The sequence below is a fragment of the Carassius auratus genome, chromosome 5, assembly GCF_003368295.1.
Source record: "Carassius auratus strain Wakin chromosome 5, ASM336829v1, whole genome shotgun sequence".
NCBI lineage: Eukaryota > Metazoa > Chordata > Actinopteri > Cypriniformes > Cyprinidae > Carassius > Carassius auratus.
Genome location: NC_039247.1, coordinates 22,360,083 through 22,384,278, shown reverse-complemented (window position 1 = coordinate 22,384,278; position 24,196 = coordinate 22,360,083). Strand labels below are relative to the sequence as shown.

At 36.6% G+C, this 24,196-nt stretch overlaps 1 protein-coding gene across 5 annotated transcripts in view; it reads left to right on the top strand.

Annotated features, from left to right (window-relative positions):
• Positions 1 to 24,196, top strand: part of LOC113081387 (cytospin-B-like) — a 108,645-nt gene that overhangs the window by 19,024 nt on the left and 65,425 nt on the right. For 3 of the 5 annotated variants that reach the window (XM_026253495.1, XM_026253501.1, XM_026253500.1), the window contains 2 exons: positions 16,051 to 16,245; positions 17,800 to 17,935. In XM_026253495.1, coding sequence (XP_026109280.1) covers positions 16,084 to 16,245; positions 17,800 to 17,935 — 298 coding nt within the window. In that variant the 5' untranslated portion in view covers positions 16,051 to 16,083. Of the gene's footprint in view, positions 1 to 1,704; positions 1,815 to 16,050; positions 16,246 to 17,799; positions 17,936 to 22,284; positions 22,673 to 24,196 lie in introns of those variants that run through there. The other 2 variants (XM_026253508.1, XM_026253513.1) reach the window with 2 other exon arrangements.

The window sequence follows — 24,196 nt, the reverse complement described above, 5'->3', positions numbered from 1 at the left end:
AACACCTCTGTTTTCTCTGAATTTAGCGGTAAGAAATTACTCGTCATCCAATTTTTTATATCGACTATGCATTCCATTAGTTTTTCAAATTGATGTGTTTCACCGGGCCGTGAAGAAATATAGAGCTGAGTATCATCAGCATAACAGTGAAAGCTAACACCATGTTTCCTGATGATATCTCCAATGCTGAATAAAGTCGTGGTTTTTGCTATTTTTGGAACAAAATGTATTTTTGATGTTTTTCTTACCTTTCTGGACATGGACAGTATACCGTTCACACAGCTTCAATGGAGGGACTGAGATAGAGCTGCAACTAACGATTATTTTTTCTGTCGACTAATCTAACGATTACTTTTCCGATTAGTCGGCTAATCTAACGATTATTTGTATTACAATAAATAATTAATCTAATGTTCTTTTTTTTAATTAGCTAATGAATTCTTTGTATAACTTTACAAAAAAAATATAAGTACAACTTCTAATATAATATTTCAACCTAGAAAATTATTTTACTATGGTAAATATGAGTTTATGATAGCGTTTATAATTCGACCACAGTAGCCATAAATTTACAGTTGTCTGAGATGTCATGAAATTTTCTGTAGCATCACAAACCATAAACTGTAGTCAGGGTTCTGCTATGGTTTAGCATGGTTTCCAGAGATCTGGAGCTGATTCTGGGTAGCTCGGTGGTTTGTGACTGTTGTCTCGCGACAGGCTCATTTTTAAGGGGCCATTTACATTTCATGTCTTTTGCGCACTCAAGTTCGTTATTTCCAATGTAGGTGCGCGATAAGCGCGCTCATAATGTAAGCGACGCGGTCATTTTTTCCAGGCGCGTCCGCAACGCATCGAGTTCAAACATCTCAACTTTCTAGAATGCCGCAAGCGCGATAATATCAGACCTGAACCAGGTAGTTTGTCACCAGATCACACGGTAACCAGTTAAACTGTAACACAGGAGAGCGCCAAGATGTTTTCCTTTGAGGTGCTCGCGCATCGCAGTTGTGCTGCCATGGTCCACCATATCGGTTTTGTGAAGGGAACAAAGGGCCATTTTATTTGTCCTCTGTTTAAATTATTCCCATACTTTTAATAACAGTGGTCTCTGTTTTTGTGATAGAATGCAACTTTCTCCATTCCCAGTATGCCATTACGTGAGATGTAAACAAACAGTGTGAGGCGTCGACGCATTTCACGCACGTCAACGTATTTTTGTAATCGACGTAATCGATGACGTCGACGAGTCGTTGCAGCACTAGACTGAGAGCTCTCTGACTAAATCTAAAATATCTTAAACTGTATTCCAAAGATAAAAGGAGATCTTTCGGGTTTGGAACAACATGAGGGTAAGTTATTAAAGACATAATTTTGCTATTTGGGTGAACTATCCCTTTAAATCCCTAAATACTAAATCAATAAATGTTTGAATACATGTAAATATTCTAATTTAAAAAATGTGGCCAAATTTCGGCACATTTTAAATAGAGCTTTGAATACAAGTCATACAACTATGTTTTCATGATAAATTTTTGTCTCGGCTAAGTGCTATCCTTTTCTGTGAGCCACATTTAAATTTAGTATAAGGCCACCCGCCAACTAGTTTGTGCTTGTCGAAAATAAAAAGCACTGTAACCCCTCCTACTTGGCACGTGTCTGCTGTCTAATCAGCTGTGAGGCTGGAATACAGCCATTGGCTCAGAAAATCAAGGCACATCTGTTGTTTGTCATATCTTACCTTGCCACTAAAAAGTTTTCCTTTCTCAGACACAGTTTGCAGAGTTTTGAAGTTGAATGCAAGCCTTCAGTTAAAGGTGAGTTTAAATAAAGGGGAGTGAAACCACAGCTGTTCAAATGAGATGCAGATGTTGTCCAGACTTGCAGAGCAGGACTTGTGGTTAACTGGTTATGTCAAATCAGCAGTAAAAATGAAAAGCACCTTGGTTTTGGTAGCGGTTGACAGTGAAGTGAAACTCTGTTGAAGGCATGTTAAAATATGATGGATTTATCTCGTACTAAGTTTATTCATGTGACATTTATGGGAGTTTTTGAGATTGGAGTGTCTAAATGTGACCCACCTCATGGGTACAGGACTCAGCAGGGTATTAGGGTACTTCCCAATTCACATATGTTTACAGTGCACTATACAGTAAATATGACTTATGTCAACAGGAATGTGACACAACTGAAAAAACTATAAAAACATTGACCAATCAGAATCCACCAGACTTTAAAAAGTTCAAGCTTTTAAAGTGGCAGACGATATAGACATGCTCTTTTTCTTTGTGTCTGCTAGCACAAGGGCTTGTCGTGGGTAGGGATGCAGCAATTTACCAGTTTCACGATTAACCGTGCTTTAAACGGTCAATTAATCGTAAAGGCTCCACTACACCAAGTGTTTCTGTTGCATGGAACGAAACAGTTGCAACTTGCGCAGAACGAAAACAAAGTAACACTAGCTTTGCACCAGCTTAAAATGCTGTGCTTATCAGAGACACAGGCTACTACACACACTAGATTAACTATGACAGTGGAAACCAAACAACGACCCTTTATTTCCACCGAGATTATTTTGGGTACACCAAGAATGACATTTATCTTAAATATTGCCGTAAAAACTACTGCTAAAGAGCGAATACACAGCTTTAAACTATTCTAATGCACAACTTCAAGGCAAGACTGACATGAAGCTATGGAGCATTCTGCCTGCTTCGGATCAGACAGAGATTAAATAGTCAAAAAAGAGAGAGAGAGAGAAGTGTGTTTGTGTGTGTGTGAACCTGCATCAGGGCGTCCCCCTACAAATGTGTGTTTAATTACTTAAGGCGGGCATACACGGTGCGAATTCGGATGGTCGGAAGATCGTATGTCAACGCACACGGCACGAGTGAGTTTATCTGAAAATCGTACGGACGACATGATATACGACACAATTTTACAACCTGCGAATTCAAGAAGCAATCGCACGAAGTTGATAGACGCGCTCGACTTGAAGCAGCGCTGCACGCACAGAAGGATCACTGTATGACATTACCGTGAGAGCGATATGAGAGCACACATATCCAATGCATTCGAATCGCTCTCGCGGTACTTTGATGTCATACAGGTGATCATTCTGTGCGTGCAGCGGTGCCTCAAGGGGAACGCGCCTAATATAACTGCTCTCCCTCTCTCATAACTGCAAATAAAATATTGATACAAGCCTTGACTGTTTCCTACACGTACAGGTTATTTTTCAGTAATAGGAAACCGGGACGTTTGGTTACCCTGTGTGTGTGTTCTTGTAGGCCTATATGGTTTATAAATATCTGAAATGGGTATTAAAATGTAAACATGGTTTATGAGGACAATTACTGTGCTCTCGTAAACCAAATGGCTTTAAAAAATACTATACGGTGTTTAATAGAAATTTTAAACATGCATTTTTCGTGATGGATAGAAGTAGTGTATGGGGATATACAGTTTAGAATACCGTTACGTCTTCAGATAACTTCAGATAAATCAACAAATCGGCTCGTTCAACCGCACAAATGGCACGAATTCAAACCGATAGCTCACGAACTCTTTAGACATGTTTAAAAATGATCGGGAGGTCGGGAAGTGCTCGTAAGCCACTCTGCTCGGCTCGTAATTCATGGCAAATGATACGAGCCGCGACCATGCGAGAATACGCGATTTCCACACGATTGAAAAAAATCGCATGCGAACTAGTACGACAGCAAAAATTGTTGCTAATGAATATTATGTAATCTAAGCTATTTTATTAATAAAAGTCGTGGGGTACAACAAGTTCCTCCTGAATGTTTGTATGTGTGCCCAGCATGATCTCCAATCTCACAAACCAAAATAAATAGACACGATTTTCTCAGGCCACATAGATAATCGTATAAATTATTAAAATGAATATGTATGTAACAGTTGATGCATTTTTATTCATTATACCTTTTAAAGTATTATTCATGAGTCAAAAACCAGCAAGATTTTTTTTCTGTTTCCAGTTCTCTGCCTGAGCTGTGATCTATTTTCAGGAGGTAGATACTGACATATATGTTTACAGAGCAGAAGTCACCTTTTTAATTCCAACTGGAGAAATTGACTTTTGTTTGTTTTTATTATTATTTTGTGCTGTATTGGTTACTGTGTTATTTCTGTTTCAAAAGTCAGCAATAAATAACATTTTAATATCTAAAGAGTTTCCATGTGATTTTATACTTTAATAATTTTGTTAAATTAATAAATGCATAGTAATCGTCATAATCGTAAAACCGTGATTATTTCTAAGACATTAATCATACCAACAAAATCTATAATTGTTGCATCCCTAGTTGTGGGCATTTGCTGAAAAGACAAGCACAGATACACACTATGTAAAGTTTCCAGAAAAAGTATACCATTTGGGCACATTTGACTACTTTTTTAATGTACCTTGACTTGAGATGGAATAATTCTAATATTGCATCTGATTGAGGGCAGAAAGTATGTGGACTGAGACATAACAATAATCTCCATGTGTTTTAGCAGACTAGCCACATGTCATAGAGTAGTACATAAATAGAGACCCTTGTCTGTCCATTGCGTAGGTGTCTTGTTGTCTTGGGTGATTTGAAAGACATGAATAGATGTCCCTACTACACATGCCTCCGTCTTCTGTTGATGGATTGTAGCATGTTATTATTGCAAAGGAAGCTATTGTATACCAGTATGTAGGAGTTGGCCTTGCTGTTCATTGGCTAATAGAGATTGAATGTGGACAGCTGATATTTACTATGGGCTTGGTTCGTCTACCCTTGATTTGATTTATTTGCCTTTGATGCTGTAGATTTGCAGCATCTGTATGAAAAGGATCACAATTGCTTTGATGAAGGAATTCAAGCAGTGGCTTCAAAAATGTAAATAAGTAAATGAGTAAATAAAACCATGTTGCCATTGGGATATGAGTGTTATTATTCATGGCTTCACTTTGATGAAAGTTTGTGCATTAAGCATTTCTGAAATTTAGACATTGTTAGGGAAGGATATAAAATTAGGGGTACAGTGTGTTTTCAGTAGCAAGTCAAAACAATAGAGCACATAAAAAAAGCTAAGGCCCTTTTCCTGCCAGTCCAGCCGCTTTGGTATGTTATGATCTGCACTTTCAATTATTTAATTCAAGTCCCCATCAGTTATACGATTTTCTGTTCAGTTAGCTATATTGGGTTAATTCTTACAGCTCTGTTTGTGGTCAAATTTAGAAAAGAGCAATTCAGTCAGCTGCAGCCCTACTTTCTGTCTCAATTTTTCTTCCTATCGCAGAACAGGTGGTGAAATCAGAGTGGCTGTCTGTATTGGCTGTAGGCCTAACCCAGTCCTCTGCATTATTAACACTGTTACACTATACTGTATGTTCTGTTGCTTTAGCATGTGACTGCTCACTGCAATTATTTACAGCAGTTTCTATGTGGTAAAGGAAGGAACTGACTGCTATTATGAGCTTGGTCTTGAATGTTATGCTCCTGTTAGCCAGCACCCCCATTATGTGACTCACAGCTGAAAGTGCCCTACCTAACTTAAAACTGTAACAGTTCCTTACTTCAGTGTGTTACACACAAAATGTTGGTGTCTTTGGAAAGAAGACCCTTTGGGCTGTACTTTTTATCAACCAGATTTGATAATGCTCAAAAATATGAAAAGTTATAGACACTATAGGATGCACGATCATGATTTTTCATGGCCGATTCCGATACAGATTTATGATTTTTTTATCTTTAAGCAAAAAACAAGAAAGAAGGAAAGTGTGCATAAACAAGATGTTTATTTGGTATTTAATAGGCCAAACTGGCTTTTGGCTATTGAAAACAATAACCGTAGCCATCTGAAATTAAAAGCAGAAACTGCACAGTAAGTAGACTACATTCAATACAAACATAGATGGTACAGACATCAGCATTTAACTTTTGTTTTTGAATTGACTACATTGAATTACTGATTTTGAAACTACATAGAACTGGCCCTTAAATTAAAACATTTACTGTAACCATGTGAAATTAAAGGCAATAACTGCATACTTTAGTTCTACAATCCAAACAATACAATCAACACACATTCAATAAGATGTATCTTAATTAGCATTCAGTATTTGTTTTAGTTTTTAAATTTGGTTTTAAAAAAATAAAATAAAAAAAATGTCTTTACCAGTAAGACATGCAAGTAATACTTATAAAAGTATGCTATATAAATACATTATTCCAAAATGTTAAAATCAAATAATGTTGATGCGAATAAAACGAAGATGCAAAGTGTTTCATTCATCCAATGAAAAAAAAAAAATAGGCCAATTATTCACATCTATATATTTTTTTCTTGAGCCAATGAAAAATAAATAATGTATTGTCTCAAGTAAAAAAATATAGATGTGAATCATTACCCTAAAAATTTTTAATTGAATGAATGAAACACTTTTTTTCAGTGTGCTTCAGCAGGTGATTTTTAAATCAAATTAAGTCAATGTAATTTTAAGGTAAAATAAAAATAATCATCCTAATGCAGAACTGACGTTTAATTCTGTCTTTTCAAACGTGTATGCAAGTTCTAATTTACCAAAAAAAAAAAGAGATTCTCATCCAACACATGAGAAAAGTTGAGCTGTACATCTCTTCACGGTCTACTCGTGTTCAGGCCGCGGACTGTTACAGCTTTGGTGCGCGCAGAAAAGGGGCTTTTATTTGTGCGCCAGTGCACCAACGGCAGTTCGCTTCCTGCTATCTGTGCCTCAGACATGAAGCTCTGCATTTACAGTGCTGAACGGCTGCCCATGTCCTGCGCACAGATTTCGAAATACTTCCACACAAATGACATGATAGCAACGATTACAATGTAGTATGTGCACGTGGACACACTTCCGAAAAAATCTGCCAAAAAAAAGACCAAAAACCGTCCAATTGCCGATTAATGGCCGGTCAACCGGTGCATCCGTAATAGACACTGAAGTGCCTTGAATTTTTTTTACCACACTGATTTAAAAAAAAAAAAAAAAAAAAAAATATATATATATATATATATATATATATATATATATATATATAAATTACATGAAATCAGTCCTGGAGCAATCTAGAAAAGTAATGGGTTGAAAGTCAAATGTCTCATGAGTTTCTATTTCAAATCTGAAGAAGATACTATGAAAAATTAGATTTCTACAACCATTTTGTCTGAGACTATGTCCAGTCCCCCCCCACCCCCAAAATATAAAAAATATTTACCAACTGTATTGAAACAATAGACAAACTTAGACATCATATAAGTGATTTATTTGAGAAATAGAAAGATACAATAAGAATAATTTGAGTAAGAAAAATAAAAAATATTTAACTTTGTATGCCAATTACAGAACATCCTGAGATTGCTAGAAATGCAGTATTTACAATTATTTCTGTTCATATAGGCAATTATCACTTGTTGATGTGCTCGTGCTGATGGCCAGTTATAGAGATGGTTATCATATAAATGTGCCATAAAGTCAATAAATCACAGTCTATTCATATTGATTGCATTCACATTGAAAGCCATTATTACACCGTAATAGCGAGCTGATTTGCACTCAAACAGTAATTATGCAGATACAGGCACATTCAACATGAAACACACTCACACATATATATATAAAAAGTTGAATAAACAGCAAAATGTCTTTCTTGATTTATACTTGATCGTGGTTCAAGTTTGGCTGATTGGAGCATTTTTCCCCACTTGCCTTACTTTCCATCCACCTCATTGAGGCTGTTTAGAAGACATTGCAGCAATATAATTATGTGGTCTGTCTGACACCATTTAAAAGCAGAGTTAATTTTCCTTGTGTGATCCTCGGATGCAAGTATGCGGCATCTGGCCTTAATCATGTTTGAAATCTCTTTCTTGGGTGTAAAACTGGATTTGGCGGCTCATAAAGCTCTCTTTAAATGTCTTGCTCATTAGTAAATTCTCAAAAGATAGACGCTGAGACGTGGCTACTCATAGCTTCCATTTTACTGATGACCGCAAACTGCTGCCTTTTTACTTTGAAACTAAAACAAAGACACAAAGACAGTCTTTAATGCAGTTTGAAATTCCCTGCTTCTCTAGCTCTCTTTCCTTTCTTCCACCCTTATTGCGGTCTCTGCCCTTTTGCTCAATAGTCTTGGTAAGTTATGGCTTATATGAGTGGCCAACCACAAAAACGCAAAATGTATATAAATAAAGCAAGATTTGGAAAGCTTTGTCATGGCACTCTTCTCCTGTACACTCACAGGTTCTGAACTGTCACACAGAGGAGCTCCATTAGGTTGTCCAGACATTAGGCCAGGATATTCCCAGAACAACTGTGCTCACATTTGATTTCTTCCACTCTTTTAGTAATGCTGAAGATCTCACAACATAAAGCACGTAAGAACTTTATTTACAGTGCTGCAAAATAAGTATAATATTATTAGCTATGATTGGTTTAATAAAACTGTCAGTCTAGTGGTCGACTGATTGGGTTTTAAATGGCCGATGCAATGCCGATATTGAGAAATCAATCTGGCTGATTGGCTGATATGAGGCTGATATAATACATGTAATTACAATAAATGAAAGACATTCAGAAAATTGGTGAAATTAAATTAACATTATGCATGAATATTTATTAAAATCTAAATAAAATGAAAATTTAATATAAATATATATAAATCCCACAAAATGTAAATGTAAACAACAGACGTAACACTTAAATGAACAAGGTTTAGTGCAGCCTAAAATAACAAAACATACGTACAGTAACTGATTCAGAAGTACCAGATTTTCGTAGCAAAGTCAGAATTACCTCCTCTCCTAGGTTCACAAAACGGTCATCCATAAAATGCTTTGCTGTTCTGTTTTAAGTAATCTTAAAGATTCCTAAATGCATCTACTTTCGGCAGGCCAAAAAGTGTTTTGCTTTTCCCTAGATACCAGTGATGGAGTACTCGAGTCCTGGACTCTGACTCGAGTCCGACTCGAGTCACTATTCTTTGGACTCGAGTCTGACTCGAGACTCCATTCTCTGGACTCGTGACTCGACTTGGACTCATGGACTGATGACTCGTACTTGGACTCGGACTCGGATTTGAGCATTCATCACGTTGTTTTTGACAAAAAATATTATAAAAAAATGTTTCGTGCCCAAGACCGGCCGGGATCAGACACTGCTACCGCTCGCTCTCTTTGCTTGACAACACACTCACTGACGTCACTCACTTTACTTTTTTTCCAAAGCGCTCGGGCACTTGCGGGAAAGGATGAAGCTGATTGGTTAGTTCTTGTCACATGACCCGCGGTGCGCTTGTGGCATTCTGAAAAGTTGAGATGTTTTAACTCGTTGTGCGTTGCGAACGTGCCTGGATGCTTCCATTATGAGCGTGCATACCGCGTGCCTACATTGGAAATAACGAACATGAGCGTTACACACAGACACACATTCACTTGAACACATACAAACGCACTCACGCTAAATCACTCGTCGATGAGCATGAGAGAGCGTTTGTGTGTGAGTGATCACTCACACACAAACGCGCTCTCTCTTTCTCTCTCTCTCTCAGACACACACACAAAAACACACACACAATCATTGTAATATGCACGTTTCTTTTTTTCGCCTAGTGTATTTCTGTAATACAGACAGTGTTAAAGGATTAGTTCACACAAAAAATGAACATTTCCTAATCATTTACTCCTCCCAATGCCATCCAGTATATCTATGCCGTTTTTTCTTAAATTAAGTTTTTTAAGGAAAACATTTAATTATGTTTTCTTCATATAATGGACTTCAATGCCTACCAACTCAGTTGGTTGCTATTGTTTCCTCAAAAAAAAAAAAAAAAAAATTCCAATAAGGGACTCGAGACTCGACTCGAACTCGATCTCTGGTAATGGTGACTCGACTTGGACTCGACTCGGACTCTTCTTTGGTGACTCGGACTTGGACTCGGACTCGAACACTGAGACTCGAGACTCGACTTGGACTCGACAGTTGGTGACTCGACTACAACACTGCTAGATACACACAGCATCTCCCTGACACGGCTGCTTCAACACTAGCTGAGGTTACTGAAAACAGAACTTCTTTCTTTGTATGAACATTGGGGTGGCATTATGCAAATATTTCCACACTGTGATGTAGACATGTGAGGGCGTGTTTGAATGAGCCGTTTTAGGGGCCGTGGCAGAATCTTAACTTTGATAAAGAATATCTCTTTGAATTTGAGACTTTAGTCTTTGGAACTTTACAGATCTTCTTTGTGCACCAAGAGCTTTTAACACTCCAAAGAGAAAGGAAAAAGTGAAATCGCATCATATGACTCCTTTAATATTATTGATAATAATATAGTAGCTTCAATAATTGAAAGTTAACGTGGACTCCTTGAAAGTTCTCTGAGACCCCCTAGTGGACTCCAGACCCCAGGATAAGAACCACTGACTAAAGGCCTAAACTATACACTGCATTGTGTCATCATAATTTCTATGGGTTAGATTAAAATGTATTTTATTGTCTTGACAACAGATCACATAGGCCTACTGTAGTTAAAACAGAATTTGTCCAGTTGCAATTTACAGGCAGTCGAACTTTCAACTCCCATAAAAGGGCTTTTTCAGCAGGTTACAACACTTCTTTTTTTAAATGGGTTACAACACAACATGATTGTGGGTACAGTCAGTAGTCATTTACACATAGGGAACAACAATAGCGTCATAGAAGCTGAAAGCTGCTTACTGTGATTTAGCTGGGACTCTGGGAATGGTGTGATACCCTTGTGATCACACTGTTAATAGACTTCAGTCTGTAAGTAAATGCTGCCCCGGTGGGGCTAATGCTCTACTGTTTAAAAACACTGCTAATGGCTTCAGGGAGATTTATCTCTATTTCAATAATCTTTAATCTTCGTGGCATCTCTTAAATCTCTTCCTCTTCTCTATGTTTCCCCTCTCATTCACCTTCTCCCTGTGAATGTCTGTGTTTTCCAGACAACATAGTAGAAGTGGCTACTGGTACTGGTGCTATAATAGGAGCACTTACATATTTGTGGGTGGGTGTGTGTATGCGATTATGTTCAAGAGAGCAGAAGCCAATTGCTTGCACAAACAGCTTTCATTTAAGTTCCCTGTTCTTAGTTTCATGTCTTCAAATGATGCATTTAAGGAACTAATCTGGACTGCTGTGCCACTTTTTAATGTTCTGTTTTGTTGAAATGCTTTTGATTTATTTTAAGACTCTAGCTGAGACCAGAAAAATGTTGAGAGGATATGATGAAGCTGCCTGATATTTAGCTTCTACATCCTCTCAACGACTCAATGCCTAAACATGACTGGTTTCACAGTGATAGCATTAACACATTCTACTCTGCCTCAAACCAGAAAGATTTGGATCTGCCTCACCCTCATCTGAAAAAGAAAATGTTTATGCATTTTATTTTAAATAAAATGTTATATTTTGTTGAAAAGTAAGGACCGTGTAATCCTTTCTGAAATTAGCAGTGGCCAGTACAAAATGATTCGCCTTTTTGTATTGCTTGAGAACATGCATTAATAACAGCTGAAACTGTGAACTCTTGAGTCATTATGAGCTTCCTCTCGCTCTTCCTTATAAGCTCACTACAGGAAGTTGGTTATACTGCATCATCATCCTCACATTATTCATCTGTGATAAGAAAAACAGTTTAACTCTACCCTTAACTCTTTAACTCTCAACCCTAAATTTAGCATGTAGCATGCTAATATTATTCAATTATAATATAAATTTTTCCTAATTATGAGTCATAAATTAGCATTACCATTCATCTCAATGGTAAATGCTCAACAGAATGTACACAACTACTTTGGAATGCCTGTCACTAGGGGTTTGTGATTGCTTTTAATATCGTAAATGTTATTTTAACTATGTGAAAACTGACACTGAGTGTGTCACTGACTTTGGAAAAACAGAGCGCCAACCTCCTGCTCTCTCTCGTGAGGCCAAAAAGGAGTCAGTCCCATAGATCAACTTTACAGCAGAAAAAAACATTTTTACAGTCTGGTGCAAAAAATTATTTAGGTCTAAATAGCTTATTTTGCCCTTCAAGACAACTGTGAGGGGGGTGAATTTTTCACACTTTAGGCTTAAAATACACACTTCAGGAATCTACCGGAGACGCCACGGACACTATGTCCATGTTTTTATGCAGTCTATGGGAAAAACTAAACAAAAACACACATCTTAAGTTGTTGAATAGAATTGTCATTTATATTTATTATAAATAAATGTATCAAATTTTCTAAATATTGGCACAATTACACATTTGCTATATATTTTATAGAACAGTTCAATAAACAAGTAGTTAATATTGATGTCAAGGATGCAAACTTAAATCCTGACTGTCTAACCCTCTAAAATAAAGGTTTATTTTATTGTCTTTCACTTTTAATCACTGTTTTCTCATCTCATACTGTAGTAAACATGTGAAGGGAAATTAAAGATTTCATGAATTAAGAATTTGTTTGATTTATTAATTTGTTCCCTTATTTCAGTTAAATCATTGGTTATTAAAAAACGTACAGTTGCCAAACGAATTAAACGAATTAAAAAGTTGATAGCCTTTCTGTCCTGTGTCCCGCAGCCCTGCAAAGTGCAGGATATGAAACAATTATATGGGCAAATGACTTAGTAACTACATTTCTATTGCTTTCCATGTTGAATAACTTTGTTTTTTTTTAATTTAAATCGCATAAAAAAATAATTTGTACATTATTAATGAATGTTGATGCATTTATATACCGTCACCGTCACTCACAGCTGCTCGCACGTGTTTTGCCCTGAGCTGCACGCAGCCCAAAATCAGACAGGTTAATCGATCATGATTGCTTTAATCGATTACATCTCTTATCGACAATAAATCGATCATCGATTAATCATTGACATCCCTAATTGTAATATAATATAATATAATAAAAAAAGCAGACATTTCTCATTCATTCCTTTTTTACCCTTTTTGAGGTCAATTATTTATTAGGTTCATAATATAATACAATATAATATAAAAACAAGCATTTAAACTGAGATCTGTAAGCTAAACATATTTAAAACATAAATAAACATATTTAAAAGAATTCTTATATAGTTATCTAAGTAGAGTTTAGAGTAGTAGAGTTTGCACACTACTACACCTGTGTGTGACTGTAAATGTCTCTGAGTTTCGTTACCGTTCTGTGCTGCTATTTCCAACAATATTTCTCTGAAATACCTCAAAGATGCATCTCATGAACCTCAAATTAGAAAGCATTTACTTTATAGACAAAGGACAACACAAGAGTAAATGAAAGTGATTGTGGTAAAAGTGCAAAAAAAATTTTTTAGGCCATTCGTTTAGAAAATTCCCAATAAGGTTATCTAGACTAGGTTGCCTTGCTGACCGATATCCCATATACCATTATAGCTGTGCTGGAAACCATAGAGGCTGTAGTTTGCTTTTTTCTTTTGTAATATTGCCTAATAGCACTGGATATTGTCACAGATTTCACGAATCGAATTGATTACCAAAAGCATATTTTTGTAAGTGCAATATATGGAGAGGACATTTATTTTTCCGTAGTGAATTGTCTGCAAAGTAGTGGTGAAAAGTGTCAAATGTTTGACATTACTGCTAGGCTTTTAAAGGCTGCTCATAGAAGTTTAGGTTGCTTTTTCCTCCTTGCTTTTGGGATGGTGGATTTCAAATTGGGTCGCTTTATATGGGACAGCATCATGAGCGAGCGACCTGTTTTTCATGGGCAAACTGAAGATTATCTTTAGATAACTGTACATGTTCTGTGCCAGTGTCATGGTCTGTCTGAAAGCTATTAGAGTGAAGCGTGCTAACCTCTCCTGTGCTGCAAACTGCTGATGTAGTTTTTGTAGGCTATTGACAGCAAGGATAAACGTTAAATTCCCTTGAGTCACTCAGGCTGAAATTTTGGCTGCAATACAAATACACAAGACATAACTAATGCAACAATGTTACAATAGTAATTGGTAAGTAATTGGGTCGATACCGGAGTACCGATAAGCTTCAGGACAAATGAACTGTTATTGAAACTAAAGATACAACGATTGTGATTTTCTTGGCCAATTCTGATTTTTTTGTTAGTGTGATCTGCCAATACTGATTTTTGCAGATTTTTTTCCCTAAAATTTAAAATTAACAGCATATACAAACAAAAAAAAATCACTTTTCTAATTTTCATCTGTTAAAAGGACAGTATTAAACTGCCGCTTGTCATTGAAAGGATAGTTCACCCAATAATTTAAAATCTGTTATTTTACTCTAATCATTTTTATTTATTGTTTTGTTGAACACAAAAGAAGATATTTTGGAGAATGTGGGTAACCAAACAGTTGCTGGTCCCCACTGACTTTGATAGTAGGAAAAAAAAGAGAGAGAAAGTCACTGGGGAACAGCAACTGTAAAATGAATCCCCGGGAAACAAATGTTAGTATTTTTAATGGGTCACAAACACTTATCGATCCTAATTTAGTTAAATTCTAATTTAAAATAATCTTGTTAGTTAACGGTTACTAATCGGTTAACGAGAGTCAGATGTCGATTAGGAAAAATAACCAAAATGATCATCCCTAATGTGTAGATGTAGATGAAGACTGTCTAATTGGAAGATATCAGACATGTTTGATAGTTTGAACCAATTTAAATAGTGTATTGCTCTAATCTCCTAGTTGTTTGTGTTTGTAATGAATTGAAAGTCTGATAGTGTAGGATCATCGGTGGCTTTATGTATGATGCCCAGTTTTCCTGATGTCTAGTGTTTGCAAATCTGTTTAGATTTGATAAGGTCTTGTAGTGTATTTCAGCCTTAAGATGTGAGATCAAAGTCAGAGATCAGACACCAATTTGATTGGCCATAGTTCACTATAGTAGTAACACTCATAAAGTGAGCTGAAGAGTTCAAGTTATACCTTAATATTAGGCCATTTATTGCTGTTTATTGTGAATGGGAAGATAAGAATATAGAGGGTGAAAGATGGAGAAAAGTGTAGGAAGAATCTTAAGGTTCTGCTGTTCGTATGTTTCTCATTACATATCTCTTGGGACGTTGTTAATGGCTGGCCTGTGTGCATTTGCACCTCATCATCATTTAAATCAATGAGAGCAGCCCACAAGGGTATATGCTCAGCTCTCTGCACAACACATTAGCTTCCTCACCCTCTCCGCTTCTCTGTTTTGAAGAGCACTCATGTCAATTTCAGTCAATGGCCACCTGTCCGCTCCTCTCACATTACCTCTACTTTGTTCACTAATAGATTTAAATCACTCGGTCCGTGTGCTTTAATAGTTTTAGAGATCTGAACTCAAGATGTTGGGTCTCTGATAGGGGCATTTGATTACTAGAATATTTAACAATAGGACATGTTCAGTCAAAGGAACCTTCTTCAGATTTATAGATTTATATTTAAGTTGTGTCTTTCATTTTTCTCTTTCTCCTCCTTATCTCTCTCCTTCTAAATTGCCTCACTTTTACTTGCTTCAAGATGATATCAGTTGAATGATCCTGCTGGGAGGTTATTCCTTGCAGATTACTTTGCTACTCTTGCTACTCTTTTTCATTTTTTCTTGATTGAAAACTTGCAGAATTCTAAATGATTTAAAGATCACCACATTGAATCTTGGAAATAAATAAACCACAATCTGATCCAAACAGCACTGTGAAATTTTTATAGAAAACTTGAAATCACTCTTAATTTTCCTCTATTAGCAAATAGTCCTAGATACAGATTTCCCACAGACATGGTTTGGTAGCAGATGTCTGTCTCAGCATACACTCTTATTGACAGATGAATGCTTTATTATCAAGTAAACTAAAACATTTTTTAAACAAACGTGCAAGAATACTGAATTTGTGTGTTCTATTGATGGGTGTTCTGATTCTGCTGAATCTAAATTGTTTTAAATGTTTGTATTCTGCAATCCCATTAGGATTCAACTATTTCCTGTATTATAATCTGAACTCAACCATCTAACTCTGAACCTCTGCTTCCTCTTGTTGCTTTGTCCACAGAACAAGTAGTGAGAGTTGTGAACTGAGAAGACCATGTTGAAAGGGGGCACTGCCAAGGCGGCACTGCCCAGGATGGGAGCCCCGGAGCGTGCAAAGCTGTCTACCACCAGCTCCCAGAGCACATACTCCAGCAACATTGGAATGAAGACCTCTAGATCATCCAGCACCATTGCCTCTGATCTGCGACTCAGCAAGGTGAGTTGGAACACTAATCTAATATGCCAGTGGAATGGATGAGAAGTGGGAGTGATGGGAAACTGACACGGCACACGTTCTGTGTAAAAAAAAAAAAAAAAAAAAAAAGGTTTCCAGAACAAAAGTGGTTGAAAAAAATAAGGTTACTTGTACACTGCCACTTTTTGGGATTGACATCTGCAAATCTAATATTTTAGCCCCTGTCCCTGAGAAACTCTTTATTAATAAATTTTCCCAGACCAAAAAATGTTGTCATCTTAATTTAGGGCTGCACGATTAATCAGATTTTAATCTTGATAACGATATCAACCTTTCTTGATTAATTAAAAATAATCATCACGATATTGGCTGGCTCGCTATTTATCCTGAAACGTGTTTTTAATTTGTCATTTGCATTATCTTGCATTGCTAACATGTCTTCACTAGCGTTCATGCTTGTGGTTGCCAGATGTGAAGAGCTTTGAGCCCCAAAACTTTTCTGCTTTAAGGATACAATTTCTGCTCAGTGTTTTATTTAATTTGTGCAATCAGGCAACACTGTGCATGCTCAATGATGGCAGAACAAGCACTGATGATGATATGGAAACATACAAGTTTAGCGAATCTCTTCACAGCAATATTCTGCTTACATGAAAGTGTCATATAGACAATGTGGGTTTTTTCACAAGCCATTTCTACTGTTTGTGTTACCAAATGTGCCATGATCAAACTTTCACTGAGTTTCAATAATGGATCTATTGTGTTTGAGGAATAAATGCGCTTTTCCTACCTGTGACAATACGATGGGGAAAAGGTACATTGATTGGAATAGTTGGAATTTTTATTAAGAATTTCTAAAGGTTGTACCAGTTTTTGTGTTGAAAATGGCATGGCAATGTTAGTTTTCAGTGTTTATTAACAATCTTTAAGCAAATTGACTCTGCGATCTGAGTGGCTTTTTCCCATTTCCGAACAAATTGTCACTTAGAAAATGTAATGTGAATACAGATGACAAAACACTAACAAAAACCATGAGTTTTGTATTATCATAGTTGGTTAAATGAAGTAAGTGTATAGTCAGTGAAGGTTGGTTAAAGGACACATGAAATGTTATTGCATATGCACTGAAAGAAAAACAAAACCTAGTTTGTCATCCAGCCCGGTCTTTGCTGGTCAGAAGGCTGGTTTTAGAGGGGTTTTGACCACTTCCTTAGCTGGAACAACCATCTAAAACCAGCTTGACCAAGCTCAGAGACCACCTTAAACCAGCTAAGTTTAGGCTGGTTTTAGCAGGGTTTTTTTTCAGCAGGATAGAATAATCGTTATTAATAATCTTGATTAGAATTTTAATCAAAATAATCGTGATTATCAGTTTAACCATTATCGTGCAGCCCTATTTTAAATGCATGAATGATGCTAAAAGATAATTACATAAACTTTTGATATGCATAGACATGGACTAAAAGTAACAAAAGTCTCTTTGTTATTTCATTTCACAAAGTATCAAGCATCATATTTAGTCAGAAATGAGATTATCAGCTGTTTCTCTGACGGTCCTAATGTTTTTGTGTTTAGATAAAAAGAGCGAGCAGTGATGATACTCTGGCTAAACCTGTTCAGGGTACAGGGGCTTCAGTGTCCCGAATAAAGAAGACCGTCACCACAGGAGCCATCTCTGAACTTTCAGACAACAGACCACGCAGCACTTCAAGTAGGATTTGACATCTTACACACAGTCTCATAAAACTCATTTTCTAATAGTGTGCAGTCATAAAACTACTCCGCAATTACTAAAGTTATTTAATAATAATTTATAATAATACTATTTTTTATTACATTTTGAATAATATTTAGCCTCTTAACTTTATCTTAATTGGTAAGTATTGTTTGGATGGAATACTTTATATTTTCAAATTTCAATTTTACACGATAAAGATATTTACACAGTAGATGCACTCTCCCAGTATAAGAAATATGAAAAAACTAATCAAAACGATCTCATTTTAGTTGCATGAGTAGCTCTGGGGTTTGACAAACACAACAAACATGATACGTGATAGACATCAATATGACAACATCATTTTCATAAAATGTTAAAGGGATAGTTCACCCAAAAATCTATGTGCTGTCATCATTTACTCAACCCTCATGTTTCTAATCTCTTATTTTTAAAGAATGTTTGTAACCAAACTGTAACTCTTTTTATGATCTGAAGAAGAAAGAAAGTCATACAGGTTTAAAACAACCCAAGGGTGAGTAAATACTGAAATACGTTTCATTTCTGGGTAGGAGCTATTAACTATTAAGGAAACTATCTCTTTAATGTCTTGGAATGAAATCCCTGCACAGCTCTTGAGAATGCAGCTGAACACCTCTAGAGGGCGCCAGGACACCGTTCTATGATAATGAAGAGCCCTTTGATTCATTTCCTGTTCTGCAATGCATTAGTTCTGACTCTGAATTTGTTCTTATTGCATCAGTTGGTTTATGGACAGCCTCTATTGTGTGTGGGTGATGGCAATTCAATATTTAACTATATATTTGTGTAAAAGATCAATCATTGGACTTGAACTGTCCTAGAAAAATAAAACAGATGATTTGTGTTCTCAGCAGAAATTAACACAATCCAAAACTGATATAATATGGAATATAACATGGTTTACCCTCCAGAACCATAAAACAGGGTTTAATTTGCTTCTGATTGGATTGTATTTGAGAAATGTGTTTTTGAGGGCAAAGAGTGCATGTGTTCTCTGTGAACATTGTTGGGATCGATGGCATATTTAACTTGTTGGACTGGATTGATGGAGTCTGATATTAATAATTCATCTTTTGTCAACATTCCACACGTGGAAAAAAAAAGATGCAAGCTAGACATTGTGTTGAACAGGAATGCTGCCTGGCTGCATCACTTCTGCGGGATTGGCTCTGTGGTACAATACAGCATCAGGGTGTAGCAGAATTCTTTGTAATTCATGTGATGCTCGGCTAGTTGTTTTATCTGTAGGCAAAGGAGGTGCTAATGAGCTCAATTAGTGAGGTGAATAAGATCGTGAAAAATAGAACAGAATTTTGTGACATTGTGCCATTATTCACATCACCCTCGTGACATTTATGTGGAATAAAAAGAATCTTCTGTGGCTCACCATTTTTTTATATTTCCAAATTCTTTACCTGAAATATGCCAAGGCTTAAAAGTTTTAGATTGGTTTTCAATATTTTTTTATATTTTTAAAGAAGTCTCTTATTTTCGTCAAAGCTGCATTTATTTTAGTATCAGAACTGTCTGCTAAACATTTGGCTTGGTGTCAGCTTGTCATTTTTCATATTTTCTCTTATAGTTTACGATATAGTACCTCTTAGCTGCTAACCAAGAAATACCATAACTATTTGGTGTGTGGTTCTTGTAAACATTTCTCTCATTGATAAATAAAATGATACACATCAGCTGCCCTTAAAAATCTAAATTAGACACTTAAAATGAATCTGAGATTTTGCATTTAAACAAGTGCCACAAGAAAATAGCTGTTAAAAATTGCTAACCAATGGTAACAAAGGTTTATTCATTTTGTTGGTATTATTGTAATATATATTTCTGGATGTTTAATAGTTAATTGCAGTAAAATAAGTAGTTAACAGAAATCATGAAAATGAAACGCACACTATAAACACTCTGAAATATCAGCCTGATCTCATGAGACAAGGTAACTACTTTTGGAGTTGGCAATTTTATATGAATGCTTATGGAAAGAGTAATTTTTTGAAAAGCAAAAACATAACCCTTAGTGGGATGTAAGATTCACATGAAGTAGCTACCAATTTATCAAAATATTAAATAGTTAGTTGGACAATTTCCAGTAAATTTTGGAAATATTACAGAAATTTGGGACTTTCCGTTTTTTTTTTTTAATATTCACAGGTTTTTTTGAAAATTTACTGGAAATGTTCCACCCCTTTGCAACCCTAGTTACAAATTGCTATGAGTGTGTTGGAAATACATTTTGAGGCATGCAGTAAGAACCTTATGTGACAACTCACATCACCTTAGCCAGCCATAGGGCCTCATCAATATTTAAATGAAGCTTTCCTTTGCTATTAGGTTTCCAAAGTGCAATGAAGTGAGAAGCACTTGGTCTCTCTTCTATAAATAAAATGCATGTGTTAGTGGACAACAATGTGCTAAAGGTCACATGTCATTCGATTTCATTAACACTCCCATTTATTCAGTTTCCAGTACACAACACCTGACAAAGCTCTGTGATGCTGCATCAGTTGCCATATAGAGACTGGGTGCTTACATGGGCAGTTAGTCTGGATGTAATAGCGCTTATGACACTGTGAGACGTATTAAGTGTATGACTCATTGTTGTGGATTAAGAGTATGTGTGAATAGTGCATTGTCACCCTGTTCCACGTCGTCAGCTTACAGGAGTTCACAATCACAGTCACAGTCTGGCTCAGCTGACGTTGATGGTTAATTAGGCAGAGCTGCCATGTTAATCTCTCTTGAGCGTGGGTAGAGTGTTACCCTTCTACCAAATAAATTCTGTAAAAATACTACTGTTCAAAAAGATCTTTTTTATTTCTTCGAGAAATTTAGGTAGCAAATTGTCATTTAAAATGTACAGCATGAACTGATAGCAGAGATCCTAGCAATGCCTATAAAATCATTTTACAGTAAAAGCAGCTGTCAACCTGGAACCTTCCTTTCATGTCTAACAGCACTTGGTCTCTGGTGAGGTGAGGCCGTGAGAGGTCTGGGTGGGCACAGATCAGCTCAGCTGTAGTTTACAGAGGCTTTGTTCGGCCTCTGTTTGTTACAGCGAGTTACAGGTGTGCAGATTAGAACTGGGGCTATTTACCAAGGGTGGAGAGGCTTTATATAACCTCAGTAAATTCGAAAGACTGACAAAACGAACAATACGAAATAGTAATATAATTATTCACACTCCCTTTAACAATTTTAATAATTCACACTTCAATGTGTCTCATATAACACTACAGTTTCTTGCTTCTCAAATAATAAAATAACTCAAATCAATATTTCATGCCTGTTTATTTATTGATTTGGTAAATAGCTTCATAAGAAGCAGGATAACCAGGAAGCCAGTCATCTGGGTTTATTTTACAGCATTAAACCACAACAAAAAATATGGGATAATAAAGTAAAGTAGTATTATAAAGAATTTACACCAAATAATATTAAATATTTAATATACTGCACATGTCATATTTCTGGTCACTAATTAAATAAGTGACATTGATCAAGTGACTTTCTGGGCAGGCAGTCAGTTATTCTTGAAACAAAGAACTTCATCATCTCAAATCATGCTGGAGAACATGATCAACAGGTTTGATCAAAACTTTGTCAAGTTCATTCAGCGTAAGAACTGCTGTCATTAACATAAAGGAGAGACAAACCCAAAAACTGAATTGAATGATTTTTAAATCCGCTTTAATCCGCTTTAACGCAAATGATTTTTAAAGCAGCTTTAACGCAAATGTTTATCCTGATCGTATCATTTGCTGCTGAGAAAAAAAAAAGATGAAAATGAGATGAAATGAGCAAAAGTGATGTGCATTCTGTCTATAGTCAAGCCTGCGACAGACAGGTTCAGGCAAAGATGACATGTTTTTTCCTAACATGAATATTTAACTCGTATGCATTTTACATGAATAGAGAATGAGGGGGAGGGAAGGAGCTAAAGAAAATAACACATTTAATTTTTCATGCCTCCTACTGAGAACAGAAAAAAATGGATCAATCTAACTAGAGAGCTCTAATCTCCTATAATGTGATAATGCAGCAATCCATGACAAAAACACGGTGTGGCTCAGCTTATGTGTGTCTCAGTGTATTACCCAGTGTCCTCTGCTACAGAGCAGATGAATGAGGTCAGAAAAGAAAGAGCAAAGACGAATAGTACATCGTCTCCTCCATTTCCTTCAGACTGATCCTCTTCTTCAGTCCAACATACTATTCATTTCTGAAGACAGAGGTAAAGCGAAGGAGAGACGGTGCAAGATAAAAGAGGGAGTTGCTTGCTTTAATTTTCATGCTTCAGCTGGAGGAGGAGCAGATATATGACACAAGCAGGCCACACCCCCAAAACAGAGACACAACTAATAACACACTGAATACACTCCTGCTGCATGACGCTGGGAGGGAGAGACCGAACAAGTGCATGAGAAGAAGGCTGAGAGAGCACTGGGACAGACTGACAGTCAGGAGGAATGTTGTCTGGCTGCTGATTCACAACCGGCAGGACGAGAGGAGAAGGACAAACACCTCTGTCATTGTCTTTGTCTCATACGCACGGGCAGCAGTGAAGCAAGCGTGCTCTGTCAGGTGTGTCGGAGCTCTGCTCTGATGGATTAGCGTCTTCTGTGGAGCAGCGTGTAGCAGTCATGGGGAACCAGGAAACCCGGGTAGAAGCTCCAGACACAGGTCTGACTTACATATCACTGTGCTGTGGATCTGTTGTATTGTCATTCATCTCAGATGAGGTTGTATGTTTGTGTGGACTCTGTTTAACCCTCTAATACAGTCACTCTATGTATTTTTGTTATTTCCTACACTATCTCTTTTTATTCTAGATATTTAGTTTGTTCTGTCTGTTATCCATCTTTTCGTTTTTCTCTTTGGCTGTTTTGCGGTTTCACTCAGTTGTGGCCAGTATCAGCGTGTAGCTGTAGGGGGTAAATGGAAGTTGGATGATGAATGCAGCTTTTGTCCACACTTGTCTGGATCTCATTGCTCTTCATCACGGCTGTGTGTGTATATCATGTCAAGGCTAACTAACTCTGAGCATCTCAGAAATAGCAAGCATCATTTTACTGTTGTGCATACTTAGACTTGTCCCACTACACGTTTTTTTTTGCTACGAACATGAATGATACCTCAAATCAGTCATGTGGCTTGTTCAGAAGATTTTCATCTTGCAGGCAATAAAATAAAATAAAAATACTTTGAAGGAGGCATAGAAGCCCTATTTAGAGACCAGAATATAATAGAGGCATAATACAGAATATAATTTTTTTTTTTTTTAATTTTTTTTTTGTTAATGTTAATGTTAACTCGCTCATCTCTTCTCTGATGCCTTGCATATCAATGTGAGGGCTGGGCTTCAGTTCCCTTTTTTCAACTACATGTCACTCACATTAAACTACAGTATCATCCTTTTATCGTCCACTTTCTACAATCCAGTACAATACGGATCAAAGTCAGTGTGGTAGAAAAAGAGATTATCTGTGTGTGTGTGTGTGTTACATGTCCACAATCCACCCCAGGGAATAAACTTTCTATTGCATTTCCATTTCAAAGTTTTCTTCATTTCAGCCAGCTTTAACTGCAGAGACGGAAAACAACTGCTTTATCTCACTGTCCTCCAGCACATCCTCAGTCTCCCGGGTCTCTCTTTCTCCATATCACTTCATGTATTATGCTGTCTCTGTTCTTGACTTGTTAACTGTGACTCATGAATGTTGACATTCAGTTCAATTACGGTGTTATTGTAATCTTCTACTGTGCTGGTGATTGAATTCTGGGCTTGATACATGTGTGAAAATAATGAGTTTTTTTAAAACTGAGTTCCCTTAGGTTTGTCGTTGTTAAGCCACAAGTAGATTTCTTTGTAAGACTTATGGAAGTCTTGGATGTGTGTGTTTGACCACACAGAGATCGTGGCTGACTGCCAGTTTACTACTGCAGGAGCCTTATCTACGATGGAAAATGCTGCCAAATACTGTGTGTTTCAACAGCTTTATCTCGACATCCTTTGGAGAAAGAAAAGATGCTATTAACAACTATCAGTTGCAATGCTGTGAATGATTATCAAGAGTTGTATTCTGATGACATTTTACTTCCACTATCCAGATCTTTGATTTTATCAAGTATAATTTTTAGTAAAGCTGCCCGTACATTGAAAGAAGTAAAACATTTTTTAACAATTAATTTATGATGTAGAAGGCT